Raw genomic sequence first — 20,735 nt, 5'->3', positions numbered from 1 at the left:
AGAATACAGTTTAAAAGTCCAATCCATAAGAAGGGTGTAATTATAACTTCGCAAAGAAATTTCCCCTCTCACCCGATCACACGTGTACGTTTGATATTGAGTGACGGGAGGAGGGAGGAAGAAAGAGTTTGAGGGAGGGACTACGTGATTCTTATAAACTGATTGTATTTTTGGGTAGATATGAAAAGAGTGCGTGAGTTTAGTTTTACGCCGCTTTTAGCAATCTTCCAGCAATATCACGGCGGGGGACACCAGAAATGGGGAATCGACCCCGGGCCTTCGGCATGACGAGCGAACGCTTTAACCACTAGGCTACCCCACGGCCCCAGATATGAAAAGTGACGTCTGGTCAGTGCTTTATGACCATAAAAAACAGTGAAAAGAAAGGAACTTTCTTATTTTTCACCTCATTCTAAGTAAACTTAGGCTCAGTATTATTCGTTACACTGCTCAGTATAACAGTGTAACGAATAACACTGAGCCTATACTTAGACTGTTTACATTACCCAAAACATTTGTTCTGTTTCATTTTTACGAAACAAATAACTCTCAGTTACTAGTATCTCCACTTCAACCATACGAAGGCTACAGTACATACAAATGCTATTTCGTTTCCTGTAATCCGCAATTTACATTATATTCAGGGCGCCATTTTCAAGATGTCCTCCTCCCGAGAGAAGACGGGTAATGAAAGCGGATAACGGCATTAGAAACCTATTTATGTGCTCAGTACCTGCATGGCATTCGCTGATACGTGTAAGTTAGTTAAAGGCAAGGGTGATAATACAAAAATAAACAGGTTTCCAGTACCAGTGATTAAGACGTGAATTATGACTGTACAAAGCTATGACTGAGTACGACTGCTGCCATGTTTTACGACGAAAGCTGGACAGGATGAAAAGTTATGTTCCAAGCAGAAGTCTGTTTTGCCACTTTGTGTAGCGAGTAATTCCTATATTCCCAGTACATTAATTAAGTACGTGACATTTTGAATTTTGTCATAACATTGTGACAAGGTCATGCAGATCGTGTGACAAGATCATGCAGATGCTGATCCCTGTAAAATATCATGTAGATATATCTAGGCAAGAGCACACGTTTGTAAGGAAAATTGTTGCCTTGGTTACTGCCAAACATGTCCATTCAGTATCACAAGATCACAGGAGTCCCATTTTAAGTTATTAGGGACATAATTTTCTGAATTATTTATGATTATACACTTCGCCACTATCCGTATTTTATCACAGACACATGATATGTTGCTAGTTTCCTTTATCTGTTACCATTCTTACAATTGACATGTACACAGGGGACTCAAAAATCATGTTTCAGAAACGGTTGATATAGTGATGACCTACACAGCCTGACGATGGACCCAGCAGTAGCTTGCAGGTGTCCATCAGTGGATGTCACATGTGTGGTCAGGAGAAGGAGAAAACGAGTGGATGTTTCCCAGCTCGGGATGGGTGAGCTAAACCATGACAACAACTGCTTTCATTCCTCCGTCAATGTTGTATTTAACATGTTACTTGGCAGATGAAACAATAAACTTTAAACCTTTGGAACTGAAGCACCAATGTACACACAGTTCTCACAGTTTTCAACCTCAGAATTTTGTGTCCCTTTTTTTCAAGATGATTCCAGACATGAGCCTGCTGCCTTTGACCCTTTGAGTTGGTAGTGAATTATTTTAATCTGAACTGAACCAATAGCCTTATGATCTTGAAATAGCACACACAACCTATGAAGACATGAGAGGTATCATATAAATTGTGTGTTGGGGGGTGTCTGATTGTACGTTTTCTCTCTGGGTTATTATATGATCTCTGGTTTGAGAAAGGAATTATAAATTTGCCATGTTCACCAGATCCTCAAAATTTCACAACATCAAAATATCCATTTCTTACTACTGGCAAACAAGGAAAAGTTGAGCACCAACCTGACAATTGACTCGTATTAGCACGTATGAGTCAGGGCTCCCACAGGTCAGGGAAATTTGGCTTTTCTCTGAAAGTCAGGGAAAAGTAAGGGAATTTTGATATGTTTTCAAAAGTCGGAATAATCAGGGAATTTCGGGTTTAAGTCAGGGATATTTAGGGTTTTGGTCAGGGAAAAATAAGACTCAGAATGTGGCTAATCAGGTATGGCAGTAGTCAAAGTCAAAGATGCTTATTGTACTTAAGGGCTCCGGTCCATATACAGGCAATACAAGTATTCATACAGCACATGTTACAGACATTTCATGAAATAAATTACAGTTCAGATAAGAGATTGCTTCTAAGCATATCAGCATGTTTTACATAAAGCCCTAGATTACATATTACATTTTCATTTTTGGAGGATAGAATGGAAACGAAGTAACGTGAAGGATATTTTTACAGATAATTATTTAACATGTATTGTTTTCTTAAATCAGCATAATGTGAATTTCATCTTCTACAGCTGGGTTACATAACAGACATATTCTTCTATGAAGCACAATCGTTGGATTTGTGAATCAAACAATATGAAACATATTTTCCGGGTTAACATTCCAAAATTCTGGAAAACTGACATAAATTTAATAAGAGCCTTCTTAGCATGTGATTTCAGATTTATAACACCCTTTTTATCCCCCCGGCATGTAATGCGGGGGATATAGATGACGCCTTGTCCGTCTGTCCATCCATCCGTCCATAATCATGTTGTTTCCGGAGCATAACTCGAAAACGGTTCAATATTTTTCAACAAAACTTTGCAGATATATCAAACAGAACCTAAAGTGGTGCCTTTTGCTATTTACAGATTTTTGTCATTTTTATTTTTCCTGGTTGCCATGGAAACGTTTTGGACTGAGTCTCAAACATTTTTCTTTATAGGCAACAGATCCACCTCTTCTAAGGGGCTGTGGGGTAGACTAATGGTTAAAGCGTTGGCTCGTCACGGCGAAGAACCGGGTTCGAATCCCCACATGGGTACAATGTGTGAAGCCCATTTCTTGTGTCCCCCGCCGTGATGTTGCTGGAATATTGCTAAAAGCGGCGTAAAACCAAACTCAGTCAGTCAGGCAGTCCACCTCTTCTAAAGATAACTATGTTAACAGATAATTTGTATTCATTTGTATACCGTTCCAAAATATTATAAATAGTATGATGGCTATGGTGGTTCTTGCAAATTGTGAAAGCCCATTTTGGCCAAAAATACCCATATAAGTTTCATTGTTAAAGTACAGCATAGGTTTATAATATGGCCTATGTTCTGACATTTGCTGTTTATTCACAAAATTGAAAGTGGTTGAATGGTGTTCATAATCTAGTTGTCATTGTTGTACTGAATGTAAAGTTACATCTTGCATGTATATTCTTTCCAAATACGCTTTTGATAATTACAACATTTTGTGATAATGAAGAAATGTGTTCCTGACTTTGAATGAAACAATTCAATTAAATCATTAGTTTCACATGTATGCTCTTTGTCAAAAGCCTTTAATATAAAATACAAATTTTTCAGATGATATTACTGACTTCACCTTAGAATATATATTTGATGGTCACGCTCAAATGTATCTAATAGTATTATGTAACATTGTGGCAGGAGAGTCAAGGAAAAATTTCTTCATCACAAATATCAATGTTTTGGTTAGTGTAATAAATTAACAAATATTGTGTGTATTTATGATATGTGTGAAGGAAATATCTAAACAGGGTGGTTAGGACTGACTGAAAGGGAGGAAGGTGGCCAGTTTTTACTCTTAAATGGTCAGGGAATAATCTATACTTGTCAGGAAAAGTCAGGGAATTTTGGCCTGCCATGCCTGTGGGAACCCTGATGAGTGCCGCACACTGGCGCTTGCCATTGTTAGCGTAGGGGCCCCAGGTTGTCCGAGATCAAGTATAGTGCGACTTGCTACACTGACGTGAGAGTCTTATGAGCAAGGCCTGTGCAGCTATGCGCGGAATCAATTTCATCATCATGCACTGCTCGTTCACTAGCCTACATCTGCTCTACCTTTCACAAACCAAATGGGTTTGCTCATTGCCCTGCACCGCCTACTTGTTGTAAATGCATTCTCTACGCCAGTCCAACTTATCCTTGTTTGCCAGTAGTATCCTACATTTTTCAATTTTTTTGAACCAGATGCAGTTGGTATTGTGTCCATTATAAATGCAGCTGTTTTCATTATCGGGGTCATTGGAATCGATCAAGAAATATACCTGATCTAATAGGTCTAAATTTATCTTAAAATAATTGTGGTATACACTAATTAACGATAATTGGCTGTGTGGAGATGTAGGTGGAGGGAACTTGAGCTGGTTTGAGGATCTCACACATCAGGCACAGCAGAAGCTGCAGCACATGCCCGACGCTGCCACCCCCGAGACAGGATGACCTTCACCTTGCTGGTTTTGACTCACCATGCTTCTTGCCACAGCCAGTAGAGCTGATGCAAGGTAAGCGAGTGAAGGTGAACATCTTAATGCCTTTCATGACTGAAGGGATATCAAAGTAAGTGTCTTTCAGAAAGTGGGAAATTGAACTTGTGTTACATTTGGGATTACACTGTCACAGTAAACTTGGTCTGACTGAAGCTAATTGAGTTGAAGTATGCTTGTGACATATATATAAAGATACATACAAGAGTGAGTGATTCTTTTTCAGAAGTCCTCCTTGGGGTACATATAAGCATTTAAATGTCCATTTTAAATCCTACGACAGTTGTAATTATATTTTTTAATAAAATATTTACAAAACAAAAAACTCGTTTTTGTCTTGTGAGACCACCCCTACAGGGCCCCACCGGACCCCCTACAGCCAAGAGCAGGTAACTCTCGCCGTCTACCTCGTACCTCACTTTTCATGCTGTCGTTCTGTTGAATAAACGTGCGTGATGTTCGTTTCGAGTTTGCTCTCCTACCGATACGATGAGTGTAAAAGAGTCTCAGTCTGTATGCATGGTTCCTTTCTCTACGCACGGGCGTTAGATGGACGTCATATGTTGATATTCTCATTCATCTTTTGTTGTAACTTTGCCGTGGGTTCTCTGTTTTCCAGCCATGTGGCAGGCAAAATGGCGGACCGCGCGATCGTGGTTTCCTTGCTATATGTTCTTGGTAGCTTGTAGTAGGGAGTTCATATATTATGTTTGCATATTATATGGTAGGCTTGCCTAAATTCTCTTTCTTTTCAGCGGATTTGTGGTAAGTCGTTGTTGAGTAATTTTGATAGTGTTCGTTTCGTATCACTCAACTTTACTCTATCACTAGTATGTACACGCAGGTGTGGCTAGCCTTTTTCTGCTTTGCATTGTATGTTTAGTATTTAAATGGCTGTAGCTTGGAGCATTTAAATATCGCCGTGCGTGTTATTCTTGCTATTTACTTGTGTTTATGTGTTTGCTGCTTCACAGTTCCTGCTAGTAACACTGGCATGGTTCTGTTTGTTGCAGTTTAAGCCCTGTGCGTTGTGCCGTGCACACTACCGCCCCCAGGATTGTCATAAAGTGTGCCTCCGGTGTTTAGCCGAGGACGCTCACGACGATCAAGGATGCTCATAATAAACGCCCTTGCGTCAATATTCCTGTTACATTATGTTGTGTTATGTTACATATATACATATTTCATACGTTTACACACAACGTGGCTCATAGGCCGAGGTTGTGTTTTTTGTCTGGGTTTCTGCGCCTCACGCGCATTCTTTCAGACACGCAGATTTTATGTTTTTCAGTAATCTGCTTCAGGCGGGGAATAATATTTGATGAAAGGTTTCTAAGGAAATCCCTTTATCGTTGCCCCGCAAACAATGTTGCTGCCTTAAATATTGACTCAATTGCTTCACTATTTCAGCAACATATGCTTCGGCAGATGACTAATGTGAAGTCGATGATTGATAGCGCGATGTCCGGGCTCCATCAGGAGCTTGGCTCACAACGTGTTGATCTCGATGGTAAGTGAACCAGGTGTCGTCTGTGAAATCCCTGATTGACACGGCGCTGTCTGGGTTCCGCAAAGAGCTCAGCACGCCTGTCGTCGGGGGTTGCCGATCACCTCGATGCTCCTAGGTCTACCCGTGTACACCAGGGGAACCCTGCATTGCCAGGCTACTCCCTTGTGTCTTGGGACTGCAGATCGGACTAGCACCGACCTGGGCTTCGGCCCCGGTACGGAGCAGATCCCCGGCGCTGTTAGCTCAGGTCTCGGCCTGATGTCTATCGATGCCCTGGCCAAGAGGCCGTTGAGTGTGACAGAGCTACCGATCACCTCGACGCGCCGAGGTCTACCCGTGTACACCAGGGGAGACCTGCATTGTCAGGCTACTCCCATGTGTTTCGGGATCGGGGTTCGAACTCGAACCGCCGACCCGAGCACTTACGTATATATATATATGTATATATTTATATATATACACATATATGTGTATGTATGGGTATTTTTATATCGTTATAGGCTATGTTTGACTATATGCTCAGTGCGCTTTTGGAGAGTACTTTGGGAAACCTGATTTATCAGGCTACTCCTACGTGTCTCGGGATCGGGGTTCGGTCTAGAACCGCTGAGCTTCGGCTCCGCGGATACTCTGAACCCCGTGGGTAGCACCGACCCAGGCTTCGGCACTGGTAGGGCGCAGATTCCCGGCGCCGGTAGATCAGGTCTCGGCCTGATGTCTATCGACGTCTTGACCCAGATGCTATCGAGTGTGCCGGGTGTGTCGGTCACCTCGACGCTCCGAGGTCTGTCTGTGAAACCTTGATTTGTCAGGCTTCTCACATGTGCCTCCGAACCAGGGTTCAGGCTCGTACAGTGGACAAGTCGATTTGAGCTTCGGCTCATTTCGCTACTTTGAACTAACCACTGAGTAGGTTCGTCCCTGAGGCAAGTGCGAGATATAATCGCGGCTGTGTTGCCTCAGGTGTTGTTCACGTCGAATACCCGAACCGTTGGAGTTCGCCTCCCGGAGGGAAGCCTGCTTCCAGCATGGCATCCAGGACAAGGCCTCACACTCTACCGTCAGTCTGCCGTTCTTTCCCCTTCACAGCTCAACGCTGTATGCTCCACTCGGCGCATCTCTCAGCTCTGCTGAGGGAGCTGGTGGAAAGGGGAGAGAGCGCCGGTGTTTTTTTTTTCGTCGGCGACTCTGGGCTGCATCTGACGGAGGTCAACTCTCATCTGGCTAGGGACTGCATTGTAGCTGTGCCAGCCACATGATGAGTGCGGTTATGGGCCTATGACGCCAGTGTCGGCTTCCCGGGAGACGGCGAAAATACTCCGTGCCGAGATCCAGTCTCTGCTGGGCAAGGCAACCAGCGTGGTGGTTTCCAATGGTCAGGAAAATGTGGGGTTTGACTCCATTTATTTCATCGTTGCCATTAAGAATGGAATGTTCAAACCCATTCTCATCTGAGAGCTGAACAAGTTAATAGAGGTACTGTCCTTCAAGATGGAGACACCGCGCTCGGTGATCTCATCTGTCGACAGGGGATTGGTGCACGTCAATCGACCTCGAAGTCGCGTACCTCCTTGTTCCATTGCACCCTGATTTTAAGATTTACCTTCGGTTCTTGTTTGACGGGAGGCGCTACCAGTTTCGTGTGCTCCCCTTAGGCTACATTACGGCGCCAAGGGTGTTCACCAAATTGAGGTTTATTACAGCTCAGATAGCCAGATCGCAGTGCCGGTGTTGTCACCCGTACCTAGGCGACTGGCTCATCGTGGTTTTAGAATAACTATTGAGTCTGGGGACCTCACGATCAGTGTTGATCAATCTTACGAAACTGGGCGGAATTGTCAACCTCACGCAGTCAGATGGACAGACGTCAGGCGTCTCTCCGAGGCCCCTGGAGACACCGTCACTCTCAGTCCAGCCAGATACATCCCTACCGAGTTAGGGCGATGTTCTGGGCGACCTGCAGTCTCTTGACGACAAAGTCACAACCTGCACGACACCCGAATCCTCGGATTCACTGGGTGGCTTGGCCTCTGTCGGGTATAATGCCCAGACACGCGGAATTCCTGCAACCGTTGCAGACACAATTCTAGCTTCAAGGCGGGATTCGACACCCGTTCAGTGTGTTGATAGGTGGGGCGCGCTCGTGTGCAGATAGGGGGATTTCATAATCCCTATTCTGCGGATTTAGCTCGGATATTGGAGTTACTATAACTTCGTTTTGGTTGAGAGCCTTATGACCTCCACCATTCCCGGGTACTCCATGGCTATTTCCACGTTTCACACCTCGTTCTATGGTGCTCTGCCTAGGCAGCATCTTCTCGTACATCGCGTCGTAGCTGGCATGAACAGGGTTCGACCGCCTTGGCGGCGACCCAGCCCACCTTAAAATTGCCACTTATTCTCAATTGGCTGTCTGGCCCTGATTTTTCAAGAATATCGTCTCTCTCACTTCACTTGTTGACGTGGAAGGCGACTTTACTTGTTGTGGTGAGCTCTGGTAGAAGGGTCGGGTGCATCCTTCGCGATTCCCACTGACCCGACACTGACAGTATTTTATACTGATCATGTCGTATTAAGCCTCGGATACCTACCACTGTCAGTCGCGATATTGCTTTCCGCGTGACTGCTCATATCGCACTTCCACCCTTACCCAGCCTTCAAACCGGGGACCAATCTTTCGATCGGCTCACCCCGTGACTGTAGCGAACGAGCGGACAAAAGGGATCGTCGGGTACCCATGTGTTCTGTTTGGTGGCGGGAAGACTGGGGAGTCTGCTAGCAAGCGAACTTTATCTCGTTGGCTTGTTTCCGTAATTGTTTGGTTACAATGATAAGGTTTACCTCCCGAGGGTTGAAGGCAGACTGGGTAGGGCAGATGCGCTTTGTTGGCAATACACAGCGGCACTGCTCAATGAAAGATCGGTTTTGTCGGCTCTTCACGAGCGGCAGAACACCTTCATTCGCCATTACCAACTTGACACGCATTCTAAGGATCATGCTCGGTTCGGTCTTTGGTTCTCTCCAGTGGAGAATGTCCTGCCACCCTGACCAAGTTAGTAACTGGTCATTGGTATCGGTTCTGTGTTCAATGTCGATATATTTCATATCACTACATCATTATTAGCCTTACCATCATTTCGGGTTGGGTGGGTTTGGGTGTACATATCGTCCCTTCGTCCTGTTCAAGAGGCGGGTCCGTTTTGAGCAGCTTTAACCAGTCATATATCGCGATTAACCCGTCTTGCGGCGGAATTGAGTACGAACCCCACGGGGCACTGTTGGTATGCCTCTCTTTGAGCCGCATGTCGCGTGACCAGGTTAGTGTAATGGTGAGCCAACACATGTTCGACTCGCTTTTAAGCTATTCAGGGGATTTTGAGTGCGGCTTACAGTTTTTCCCTCTTCCGAGACCCGGTATTTGGGAGTCTGTGTTAATCAGCTTTGTGGGATGGTGGTCTACACTTACTCTCCTCGCCCGAGAGTGTTTGGTGGGGTGTTCTATCCTGTTTTTCACTCGTACAATGCATGGCGTTTGTACTCGTTCGATTTCCTCAGAAAGTTTTTAGCGAGGCTAATAATTTCTCTGGGTTTTATCGAGGTCCCGGCAAGCCCTCTTCCAAACAAGAAGGGTGCATTCGAGCATTAGTTTGCAGTACTTATTAGCTTGACTCCTGGGTTATTGGCTTTTTAGCGTTTAAATTTTTTACGCTTTCCCTACCCTTATACCTCTCGCCACGCTTCTCTGGCTGGGGCTATCTTAGGGTTGGGAGTTGTTTCGGCATGTCCCTATACATTCCTTTCCATTGTAATGGTTGGGGGTGGGGTTTTATGTCATAATTGATATTGAGTCAATTGACATATAAGCTTGGGCTCTCTAGTTCACGCCCCCGTCTGATTGACATCAGCGGTCAGGTGGCTCGGTAAGTGTTTTTTCTATTTCTGTATCGGTTGTAGATTTCACTCCACCACAGGTTTAGTTGTTGCCAGACAGAATGCCACTCCCGTCTCAAATATCTTTGGGAGTCTGTCATATGCTTATATGTACCCCAAGGAGGACTTCTTCTGAAAAAGAATTATACAAACCTGTAGAGGTTATGAATTCTTTGAAGAAAGTCCTCCTTGGGGTACGGCCACCCGCCTCCCCTCATTCTGTCTGACACGTTCAGCATGAAAAGTGAGGTACGAGGTAAATTGCGAGAGTTACCTGCTCTTGGCTGTAGGGGGTCCAGTGGGGCCCTGTAGGGGTGGTCTCACAAGACAAAAACGAGTTTTTTGTTTTGTAAATATTTTATTAAAAAATATAGTTACAACTGTCGTAGGTTTTAAAATTGACATTTAAATGCTTATATGTACCCCAAGGAGGACTTTCTTCAAAGAATTCATAACCTCTACAGGTTTGTATAAGTTTAGTTTTACGCCGCATTCAACAATATTCCAGCTATATGGCGGCGGTCTGTAAATAATCGAGTCTGGAGCAGACAATCCAGTGATCAACAGCAAGAGCATCGATCTGCGCAAGGGGGAACCAATGACGTGTCAACCAAGTCAGCGAGTCTGACCACCCGATCCCTTTTTCTTACGACAAGCATGGGTTACTGAAGATCAATATTCTAACCCGGACCTTCACGGGACGTTCAAGAAATTCAGCATCATGTCCCAACTCTGTAGATCGTTATGATGTGTGAGCTGACCAATCAGCATCATGTCCCAACACTGTAGATCGTTGTGATGTGTGAGCTGACCAATCAGCATCATGTCCCAACTCTGTAGATTGTTGTGATGTGTGAGCTGACCAATCAGCATCATGTCCCAACTCTGTAGATCGTTGTGATGTGTGAGCTGACCAATCAGTATCATGTCCCAACTCTGTAGATCGTTGTGATGTGTGAGCTGACCAATCAGTATCATGTGACAACTCTGTAGATCATTGTGATGTGTGAGCTGACCAATCAGCATCATGTCCCAACTCTGTAGATCGTTGTGACAATGTGATGTGTGAGCTGACCAATGAGCATCATGAGCCAACTCTTTAGATCCTAGTGACAATGTGATGTGTGAGCTGACCAGTCAGCATCATGAGCCAACTCTTTAGATCGTTGTGATATGCGAGCTGACCAATCAGCATCATGAGCCAACTCTGTCGATTGTTGTGATGTGTGAGCTGACCAATCAGCATCATGTCCCAGCTCTGTAGATCGTTGTGATGTGTGAGCTGACCAATCAGCATCATGTCCCAACATGTATATGTTGTTCATGGTATCTATTATTGGTGTCCCAAGACTTGATTAGTTACATGTAGGCCACCATTCACTCTGTTCCCTTTGCTGCGTAGCTACTACACCAGGAACAGGCAGCCTGACACCCCTCAGTGCATGGGCTCTTCTAAGTTCCCAGGATCCCAGCACAAGTACACCAACATCAGTGGATCATCCCAATATAGGAAACAGGTAAGACCTATACAATTGAAACTCTTTTCTTTTAAACCAGAAGGAACCATGGCTTGCAAATTAAAGATGTTTATATATAAAACTTATGTAAGCCCTGTTAGCACAGGGGTGGTGGGGTAGCCTTGACCGCTCATCAAAACGAAGGCCCGGGTTCGATTCCCCACATGGGTACAATGTGTGAAGCCCAATTCTGGTGTCCTCCGCCGTGATATTGCTGGAATATTGCTGAAAAGAGGCGTAAAACCATACTCACTCACCTGTTAGCACGGTGAGAATTCCTGGAGTGTGTGATGCTACCTTACTTTTCACAGCAACATTACAGAAGTTCCTTTTAGTGTACGTCTCACAACAAGGTGCAGCAGTTGACCTGGCAGAGACCGTTAGTCTCAGGAGGCAGTGGGGTAGAGCCTAGTGGTTAAAGCATTCGCTCATCGCACCCCACATAGGTACGATGTGTGAAGCCCATTTCTGGTGTCCCCTGCTGTGATATTGCTGGAATATTGCTATTCAATAGTCTGAGACAAGTAAAAATCTAGTTGAACATGACGTACCCATATGTTACATCAGCTACAACTTGAAAGTATAAGTCTGAGGAAAAGTTTGAAGAAAATAATGACACATGCCAAGATGAATGTGACTGTTCCTTGGTTTCCAGTCCTTGTCTAGTGTCTCCACCAGGTGTTGAGTCCTGTCTGAAGACATGTCGTGGCATCAGCGAACGACTCGGTCTTGTCGCCTCTAACGAGGACTGCAACATGTCCTGGACAAACTCCATGGCAACACCATGTCTTGGGGGCGAGCTCCACACATCACAGGAGGGTCAGTAAAACCGCTAATACTCTCTGGGCAGGACATTTTAATAACTCCCGGTGAGCGTTGTTATTTTTGGCTTTATGCTGATGGCCAGTTCATGCCTGTTGTTTTAATTATTTGTGAAGGGGTTCATAACAGAGTGTCAGGTAAATGTGTTGTTGACGATTCAGAGTGGTAAAAAATAAAACTTTTTAATTTTTTTAAGTTGAAGAGCTAAATTGGTAACAGATTGAATGTATGGCAGATGTCAATAGAATCTTGTAAATGTTTCATGAGGATAAAGTTCTTCGTTCTAATGAAATTACAAATTTTTAAACTTATCCTATCTCATGGTATGCACTTCTCTCTCTTGATTCGACACTGAGTGAAATGATGTAAATGTTTTCTCCCTAGGCCTCTCTTGTCCATCCGCCCAAGCACTCCATGCTACCCTCATTATAAGACAGCTTCCTAGTTGTCATGCACAGCATGCGGCATGCTCCACTAGCTACCCACGTGACTATCTCTGAATCATCATTCTCCTTCTTGTTGCACATGAGTGTGAACGTGTTTTGCTTTACTCAACATTTTCAACATTTGTCTACAACATGGGGAAGGCTGACCAGCCCCAAAAAAGAGGAAGAAATGTGTGCAGTGTAATAAGGTGTTCTCTGCGAGTGATCCACATGCGTTTTGTGTTGACTGTGTGGGACAGTGTAAATGGGACTCTCGTTGCGATAAATGCAAAGATCTTACCTTCAAGGCGTTTGGTGACTACACTCGGGCTTACGTTCGTCGTGTTGCTGACAGAGCTCGTTATGCAGCCTCGCTAGACGGACCCAGTCCCACCAAGAAAGGCAAGTTTAAGCGTCCTACTTTGTCTGCTCGTCGGTCACAGTCCCTTCCCTCGAATGAAGAGGATTTCACGAGAGCGTCGTCAGACTCTTATTTATCTGAAGACCTTCAGAATCTGCTTGGCTCTCCACATTCCAGCCTGAGTTGCTTCGTCTTCAACCATGTAACTGGGAGTGGTTGTCGAGCATGCTACCACCCCTCAGGATACTTCTGCACAGCGGGATCTTTGAACTACGCTCTCTTTCTCTCACTCCCTGGACCAGCTATCTAGGCAACCTGGCTTATCTGTTTCGGACAAGAATCAGCTGATCTCTACGTCTGACGTAGCCGTTTTCGCTCTCGTCGTTCGTCTAGCAGTGACAGGAATCGGTCTTCCTCGCCTAAACGCCTTTTAGTGGCTGCTTCGCCGTCTTCGTTGCGATACCTCCCCTCCTCAGCGGGTCTCCATATGTGCGTCTTCTCCCGGATCATCCCCCTCCAGACATAGATATGGTTCTACAGATAGGAGATCTACTCAACGGGGCTCCGATTATAGATCTCAGCGTGCTACGACCTCTGAGGGGGCTCCTGCCTCCTCGCATCTCTCTGCTCAGATTGTACCAGATTCTTGGACTCCTGCACAGGAAACTACTCCTCCCCCAGATCTGGTTGCGATGTTGAGTGCTATTACTACTGCTTGGAATCAGCAACAGTCTGCTCAATCGGAGGGGAACCCGGAGGACTTAACACATTCCTTCTCCATGAGACAACGGGACTTGGCGTCTATTACCTTTCCACCACGACCTTGTATTGCTCATCTAGCTACGTTCTTGTATCATGCCTTTAAAAGCCTTAAGTGGATTAAGGATGGCCTGTCTTTGCCTAGATTGTCCTTAGCAGCGCCTCACTTCCATGGGTTCCAGTCATTGTCTACTGCCTCTTCGGTGGATGAAGATGTCCAAACACTTTGCGGGAAAAGGACTTGTTCAGCTTTTTAGTTGAGGACAGAGAACTGTCTCACATGGGCACAGCTATTTGTCGCTCCTTATCCACGATCAACTGCATCATCTCGGAGGTGGACGCTGTTGCGGCATCAGTGGAGCACTTTTTCACTGACCAGGATGCTTACATGAGGGGCTGTATGTCCCTTATACTGGACCAATGTCAGATCGTACTTGACCAGCTGTCTCACTTCCTTGGTATCTCCTGGCAGTTCGACATCGCAGCCCGCTCAATTTGTCTTCATGGGATGACAGGTTTAAGGCTGAACTCTTCATCAACCGTGGTCTGCAGAGTAATTATTTAATGGCATGACTGGCGGAGTTTCGACGAAGGTGGATCGGGACACTCATTCTTTTTTATATATTCCTCCTTGGGGTACTTATAAGCATTTAAATGTCCATTTAAATTCCCTACGACAGTTGTAACAATATTTGAATAAAATATTTACAAAACAAAAGCTACGTTTTGTCTTGTGAGACCACCCTTACAGGGCCTTCCGGCCCCCTACAGCCAAGAGCAGGTAACTCTAGACCGTAACCTCGTACCTCACTTTCCATGCTGTCGTTGTACCGACAAGACGTGGGTCCATACCAGAAGGTTTTTCCTTGCGACTAAGAGAGTTATGAGTGTTTCAGAAACTGCAACTGTATGTATGGTTCTCTTTTTTCCCTGCATGGGCGAATTGGAGTTTTTTTCTGAATTTTTTCATTCATAATTTCTCGTTGTAACTCGGTACCTGTCGCGGTCGGCTCGCTAGTGCGTGGCAAGATGGCGGACAGGTCCCTTCGCTAACCTTCCTGTTCATTGGTTTCCCATGTGGTTTTCAATGTTACAGGTGGTTTTAGTGGTTTTATTTGTATCTTTGTGCGTGTAGAGTATGTCTACTGCTCGCATTTTCTATATTACGCTAAAAACCCGTAATTGTTAGTTATGCTGCAGTGTGTACTAGGTTGTCAACTGCATGCTACGTTTGTCGCATTAGTTGTGTAAGCCCATGCGTCTTTTTTACATGTATTTGTATGTGGGTATAGGGTAGATTGCTGCACAGGGTTTTTACTTGTTGCAGTTTAAACCCTGTACTGCCGTGCCTTGCTGCAATTCCCGTACAGGATTCCCACGAGGTCTGCTTACGCTGTTTAGTGCAGAAGGAACATGAGGAAGAGGGGTGTCGCGGCATGTGCCATGTTCTCATCCCCAAACCATTCGGCGTAGGGCGGATAGACAACAGCTGTTTTACAACAACCTGCTTCAGGCGGGGTGATCTCTGGGCACAGGATCCCCGTCCAAAGCGCTCCCATAGTAAAAAAAAGGGGTCCACTGGAGCCGCTTCCCACGCGGAGCCGGCTCCCAAAAAAGCTAAGGCGGCTTCGTCTTCACGCACTCATGCCCCTTCTGCATCTCCTACTGCTTCCGTCTCTGTACCCGCCACCCCCCCTCTTGATTCAGCACCTGTAAAAAGTGTTCCTGTTGATTCGTTAACCGTTTTTTCCAGGAGCAGATGTCGTCAGTCAAGTCCCTGATTGATCACGGCGTTAGCGGGGTTCCGTAAGGAGCTCAGCCGCCCGGTGCGTCGAGGGCAGGGCTGACACATCTGGGGGGGTTAGCTGCGGCCCGACTCCGGCTCGGAAGCGCGCCTCCCGGGCGGCTTGATCCTGGCTTCGCCCTGGTGAAGGCATGCCCTCGGCGTCTGGTGGCGACCTGGCTTTATGCACTGGTCTGTCACAGGTGCCTGGTGCGGGCGATACAGGGTTGCCCCTGTCATTGTCTGGTGTCCCGACTGGCGATGCGCCCAGGGCGCCGACCAGTTCGGGATACCTCGGCGCCCGGCAGCCAGTCGGGGTTGCCAGGGAAGCCTGTTGCGGCAGGTTCCTCTCGAGGCGACTTCGGTGACCTGGTGCGGGTTCCTCCCGGCAGAGGCGATGTTTTCCCTGGCTCCTCTTGACCTTATGAGTTTTCTGGTCCTGCCTCTGGCGTCTCCTCGGCGCTCTCTCAGGAGTCTGAGATTATGGCGGCCAAGGATTCTGCCGAGGTCGATATGGAGGAGGAGGAGGGGCGGTGGAATCGGGAGGCAGTGCCGTGCTCTCTTTGCCTCGTCCCTGCGGCAGGTTCGGGATAAGATCGCCGAAGTCCTGCCGCAGGTGGCTGTTCCGTCCGGCACCCGACCCAGCGGAGTTTGGCTCCGGGAGGCGTTCGCACCTAACCAGGTCGCAGAGGCGCGGCTACGCATTCTCCCATCACTGGTCAGTGAGGTGGTGAATCCGGCTCCTGGCTGGTACTTCGCTCGGCGTTTTGATTTGCCTGGAAGTAGGCGGGCGGTACCAGTTAGGTGCGGAGGCGCTCTTCGAACCACCAGTGGTGGATGAAGTCGTCTTTGCCTCAGTCCGTTAGGAGGGTCGTCTTCGTCTTCCCTGGCCTCGGCCGAGGCAGGGCAAGCGCCTCCCCTTTTCCGGCTAGTGCGTCACTGCGCTGAAGTCTGCCTACCGGTCATTGAAGAATGTTACGGTCTTGTGACCAACAACTTAAAGTAGCAGTCCATTCAGCCTACCTGTCGGCGTTGCAGGGACAGCTGGTGGCCCACAGCGCTGGCGGTGCCGATTCATCGGAGTCGGTGCTTTCGCCGGCAGTTAGCGGACGTACACTCGCATCTGGCCGGGACAGCATTCGGTGCTGTGCCAGCCAGATGATGGTGCCGTCATGGGCTTTGCGCCGCCTGTGGCTGTCTGTGGCGGTGATTCGCGCGGCCACACAGCAAGCTCTACTGTCATTGCCCTATACCATGGGATCTTCCCTGTTCCTGGGGCCTTGCAGGTGGTAAGGGGAGGCAGCGGAGGCTGTCTCTACCTTTAAGGACTCAAAGCCTTTGTTGGAGCAGCCCTCCGCTCCTGCGCCATCGGCCCTCCCGCTATGCGTCCGGCAACCTTCTGCCTCGGCACCCGAAGGATGTTGTTAAGTGGGCTGCCCTTTGCAGTCCAAGCGGAGCGAGCGCCACGAGGCAGGGGCAAGCCTGCTCCAGCGCAGCAGTCTTTTGGGGCAAGGGAAGCCAGCCCGGCTTCCCACTGATTCATTCCCCAGAGCCCTTGTTGCCCCACTCCATGGCCGGAGACTTGCCCGGCGGTGGGGTGCACTGCCTCTTTGCCACCGCGTCCTGTCGGCGGCGGCTGTCCCTATTCCTCCGGGAGTGGGAGGCAGCCACCTCAAATCCTGGGTCCTGTCCACGCTCAGGGATGGCCATTTTGCCACAGTGGGTAGCGATCCTCCGTCCTTCTCCGGGGGTTCGGCTGCGCCTGTGCCGACCCCGACAAAGCGGAAGTCCTCCGATGCCCGAGGTTCAGTCTTTACTGACCAAAGCTGACCATCGAGTGGTTCCTGTGAGTCAGCGAGAAGAGGGGTTTTATTCCACCTACTTCCTCGTGACCCAAAAGGGCGGAGGGTTCAGACCCATTCTGAATCTCAGAGGGCTGAACAAATTACTGGAGGTGCCGTCTTTCAGGATGGAGACACTCAGGTCAGTGATCTCCTCCGTCGAGACAGGGGATTGGCTTACGTCAATCGATCTCAAAGGCGCATACCTCCATGTTCCAATGCACCCGAATTCAGAAGTACCTCGGTTCTCCTTCGACGGGGCGTGCTACCAGTTTAGCGTGCTCCCCTTCGGCATCTCCACGCAGCCAAGGGTGTTCACCAAACTTATGCTAATCCCAGCTCAGTTAGCCAGGTCTCAGGGCAGGTGTTGTCACCCGTACCTGGACGATTGGCTTCACGGGCCTTAGGGCCTCAGTTAAGCAGAGCCCACACTGTGCGTGCTGGATACTCTGGTGTCACTGGGCTGGATTATCAATCTCAAGAAATCAGACCTCGTTCCGGCGCGGGATCTGATATTCTTGGGAGCCAGATTCAACACGGGCTAGGGATTGTTTCCCTTGCTCCGGACCGCATCGTCAAAGTCCGGGGACTGTGTTACAGTTCCTCCAGTCCCCGTTCGCGTCGGCCCGAACATGGCCGGTTGCTCGGCAACATGGCGGCGACAGTGGGCGTGGTTTGGCGTGCGGCGTTTGAGGATGCGACCAATTCAGCAAGCATTAGCTCAGCTGTGGTCCCCACTCGCAGGGGCTACGAGATTATGCTCATAGCGCCAGAGTGGTTAATCCCTCACTTGCGATGGTGGGCCGGGCGTCGGGGAATTTGTCCAGGGGATCCCCTCGACACCCGACACCTTCCCTCTCAGTTCAGACGGACGCCTCCCTCACAGGTTGGGGGTCCTGGGCGAGCACTCAGCCTCCGGCCTCTGGTGGAGCGGGGAGGTCAGCCTACACATCAATGTGTTAGAACTGAGAGCAGTCCGCGCAAGGTGTTCGAGTGCTTCGGTGTTGGTGCAGGGCCGTGTGGTTCGTCTAGAAATGGACAATCAAGCGGCCATGTCTTACATTCTCAAGCAAAGGCGGCACAGTGTCTCCGTCGCTCCTTCAGGGGCGTGGCAGTTTCTACTGTAGTGCGATCAGTTCAACATTAGGGTTTTGCCTGTTTATCTCCGGGGGTAGACAGCGTCCGTGCAGATGCTCTCTCACGGCGTATACTAGCCCCTGCAGTGGATGCTTTCGACGGGGAGATATTCGGGATTATCTCCCAGTTGTTGGTCGTTCCAGGTGGATCTGTTTGCGTCTGGGGTGGCGAACCAGATTCCTGTGTTTTGCTCCAGTTCGGATCCGGAGTGCGTTAGCCAACGGCGCCTTTCAGCTAGATTGGGCCGGACAGGGTACTGTGGGCGTTCCCCGATACCACTGATTTCCAGGGTCCTGTAAGCAGCTGACCGCACAACCAGCTCGGCTACTTGTGCTTCTGGCACCCTTTGGTCGGCACAAAGCTGGTTTCGGTAATTCTCAGGTTTCTGGCTCAGCCTCCTGTTCTATTACCTTTTCGACCGGACCTCCTATCCCAGAGCGGGCGCCCACCCGAATCCCAGGATTCAGTGGGTGGCTTAGCTGCTATCGGGGATGCGCCTCCATCGCGGCGGAATTCCTGCACCAGTTGCAGACACAATTCTGGCCAGCGGAGGATTCGACAAACGTTCAATATGAGGATAGATGGGCCTGTTATTCGCGCTGGTGTGTCAACAGGGGGATTCTTGATCCCTTTTCTACAGATTTAGTCTGTGTGTTAGAATTCCTCCAGTCTCGGTTGGAAGCCGGTCTAGCGGCTTCCACTGTTCGGGGATATTCTACGGCTATTTCTGCGTTTCATATTCCTGTTGACGGTGCTCTCTTGGGGCAGCACCCTCTTGTACAGCGCTTTTTAGTGGAAGACGGCGTTTCTTGTGGCGGTGACTTCTGGCAGGCGGGTTGGCGATATTCATGCAATGTCGGCCGATCCCGCGCTTACTGTTTTTCACAAAGACAGAGTTAGCATTCGGCTGCCTGAGACTTACCGTCCTAAGAAGGATAGTCCCTTCCATGTGACGGCGCCTATTGAGCTCCCAGCTTTCACTCAGCCTTCCCTGTCCGGTACCTCTCTACAACGTGCTCACGTCTTAGATGTCCGTAAGACACTTCAGGCTTATATCAAACGAACAAGGGGTACCCGTAAGGGTAACCAATTGTTTTGTTGTTATGGCGGGGTTCAGGCTGGTCTTCCGGCGATCGAGCAGACCATTTCTCGGTGGCTTGTCTCTGCCATACATATGAGTTATACTCAAACAGGGCGTATCCCGCCTGTTGGGTTGAAAGCTCATTCGGTTAGGGCAGTAGCTACATCGACAGCTTACGCTGCAGCCCTGCCCATTGAGGAGATCTGCTCCGCGGCTATTTGGAGCCGTCCGAGTACGTTCATCCGTCATTACCAACTTGACAGACTCTCCAGTGAGCGTGCTCGGTTCGGTCAGTCAGTTCTCTCCAGTGGGCATGGTTCCACCTCTCTAGCCGATTGAGCTTTCGAGGTTTTTTATTGTGTGAACCATTATCTGCCTATTTTTAACACTGGTGTTGGGTTTTACAAATCTTGTTACATTTTCCCTTGGTGATGGGTTTTATGTGGTGCTGGTTTTTTATTCCCATGTCTCTTGCTTTCTAACCGAGAAGCTCTAGACTAAACTGCCCTTGGAAACTTTGCTGTTCATATTCCGGCATTTCGTTTCTGGGTTTATTGCGGGACCCTTATCTTCACTTCCGAGTAGATTACGGGAAGGAGGGAGGGTGTGTCTCGTTCGTTGCATTAGCGAGGTTTCGCTGGACAAATTTGCATACGTTTAACCCTGACCCTGGCTCATGCCCCCGCCTGATTGGCTTTGGTGGACACGTGACCGGGTAAGTGTGCCTTTTCTGCTATAATTAGCTTGGGAAATTCCACTTCTTGTCGGGGTGTTTAAGCAGACAGAATGCCGCTCCTGAGATCCGTCTTTAGGAGTCTGTCTTATGCTTATAAGTACCCCAAGGAGGAATATATAAAAAAGAATCGAACTAACCTGTAGAGGTTTCAGATTCTTTGAATATATTCCTCCTTGAGAATACTACCACCTCCCTCCGCATTCTGTCTGACTTCGTTCAGCATGGAAAGTGAGGTACGAGGTTACGGTCTAGAGTTACCTGCTCTTGGCTGTAGGGGGCCGGAAGGCCCTGTAAGGGTGGTCTCACAAGACAAAACGTAGTTTTTGTTTTGTAAATATTTTATTCAAATATTGTTACAACTGTCGTAGGGAATTTAAATGGACATTTAAATGCTTATAAGTACCCCAAGGAGGAATATATT

At 47.9% G+C, this 20,735-nt stretch overlaps 1 protein-coding gene across 1 annotated transcript in view; it reads left to right on the top strand.

Annotated features, from left to right (window-relative positions):
- Positions 1–1,338: 1,338 nt before the first annotated feature.
- Positions 1,339–20,735, top strand: part of LOC124257334 — a 63,636-nt gene continuing 44,239 nt past the window's right edge. Inside the window, 4 exon segments of the mRNA XM_046691369.1 lie at positions 1,339–1,466; positions 4,274–4,430; positions 11,255–11,369; positions 12,025–12,188. Coding sequence (XP_046547325.1) covers positions 4,424–4,430; positions 11,255–11,369; positions 12,025–12,188 — 286 coding nt within the window. The 5' untranslated portion in view covers positions 1,339–1,466; positions 4,274–4,423.

This window comes from Haliotis rubra, unplaced genomic scaffold (assembly GCF_003918875.1).
Source record: "Haliotis rubra isolate DU_JTF1 unplaced genomic scaffold, ASM391887v1 Scf659, whole genome shotgun sequence".
In the NCBI taxonomy this organism is placed as follows: Eukaryota; Metazoa; Mollusca; class Gastropoda; order Lepetellida; family Haliotidae; genus Haliotis; species Haliotis rubra.
Note: the sequence above shows the minus strand (reverse complement) of the source record. Positions and strands in the feature narration are given on the sequence as shown.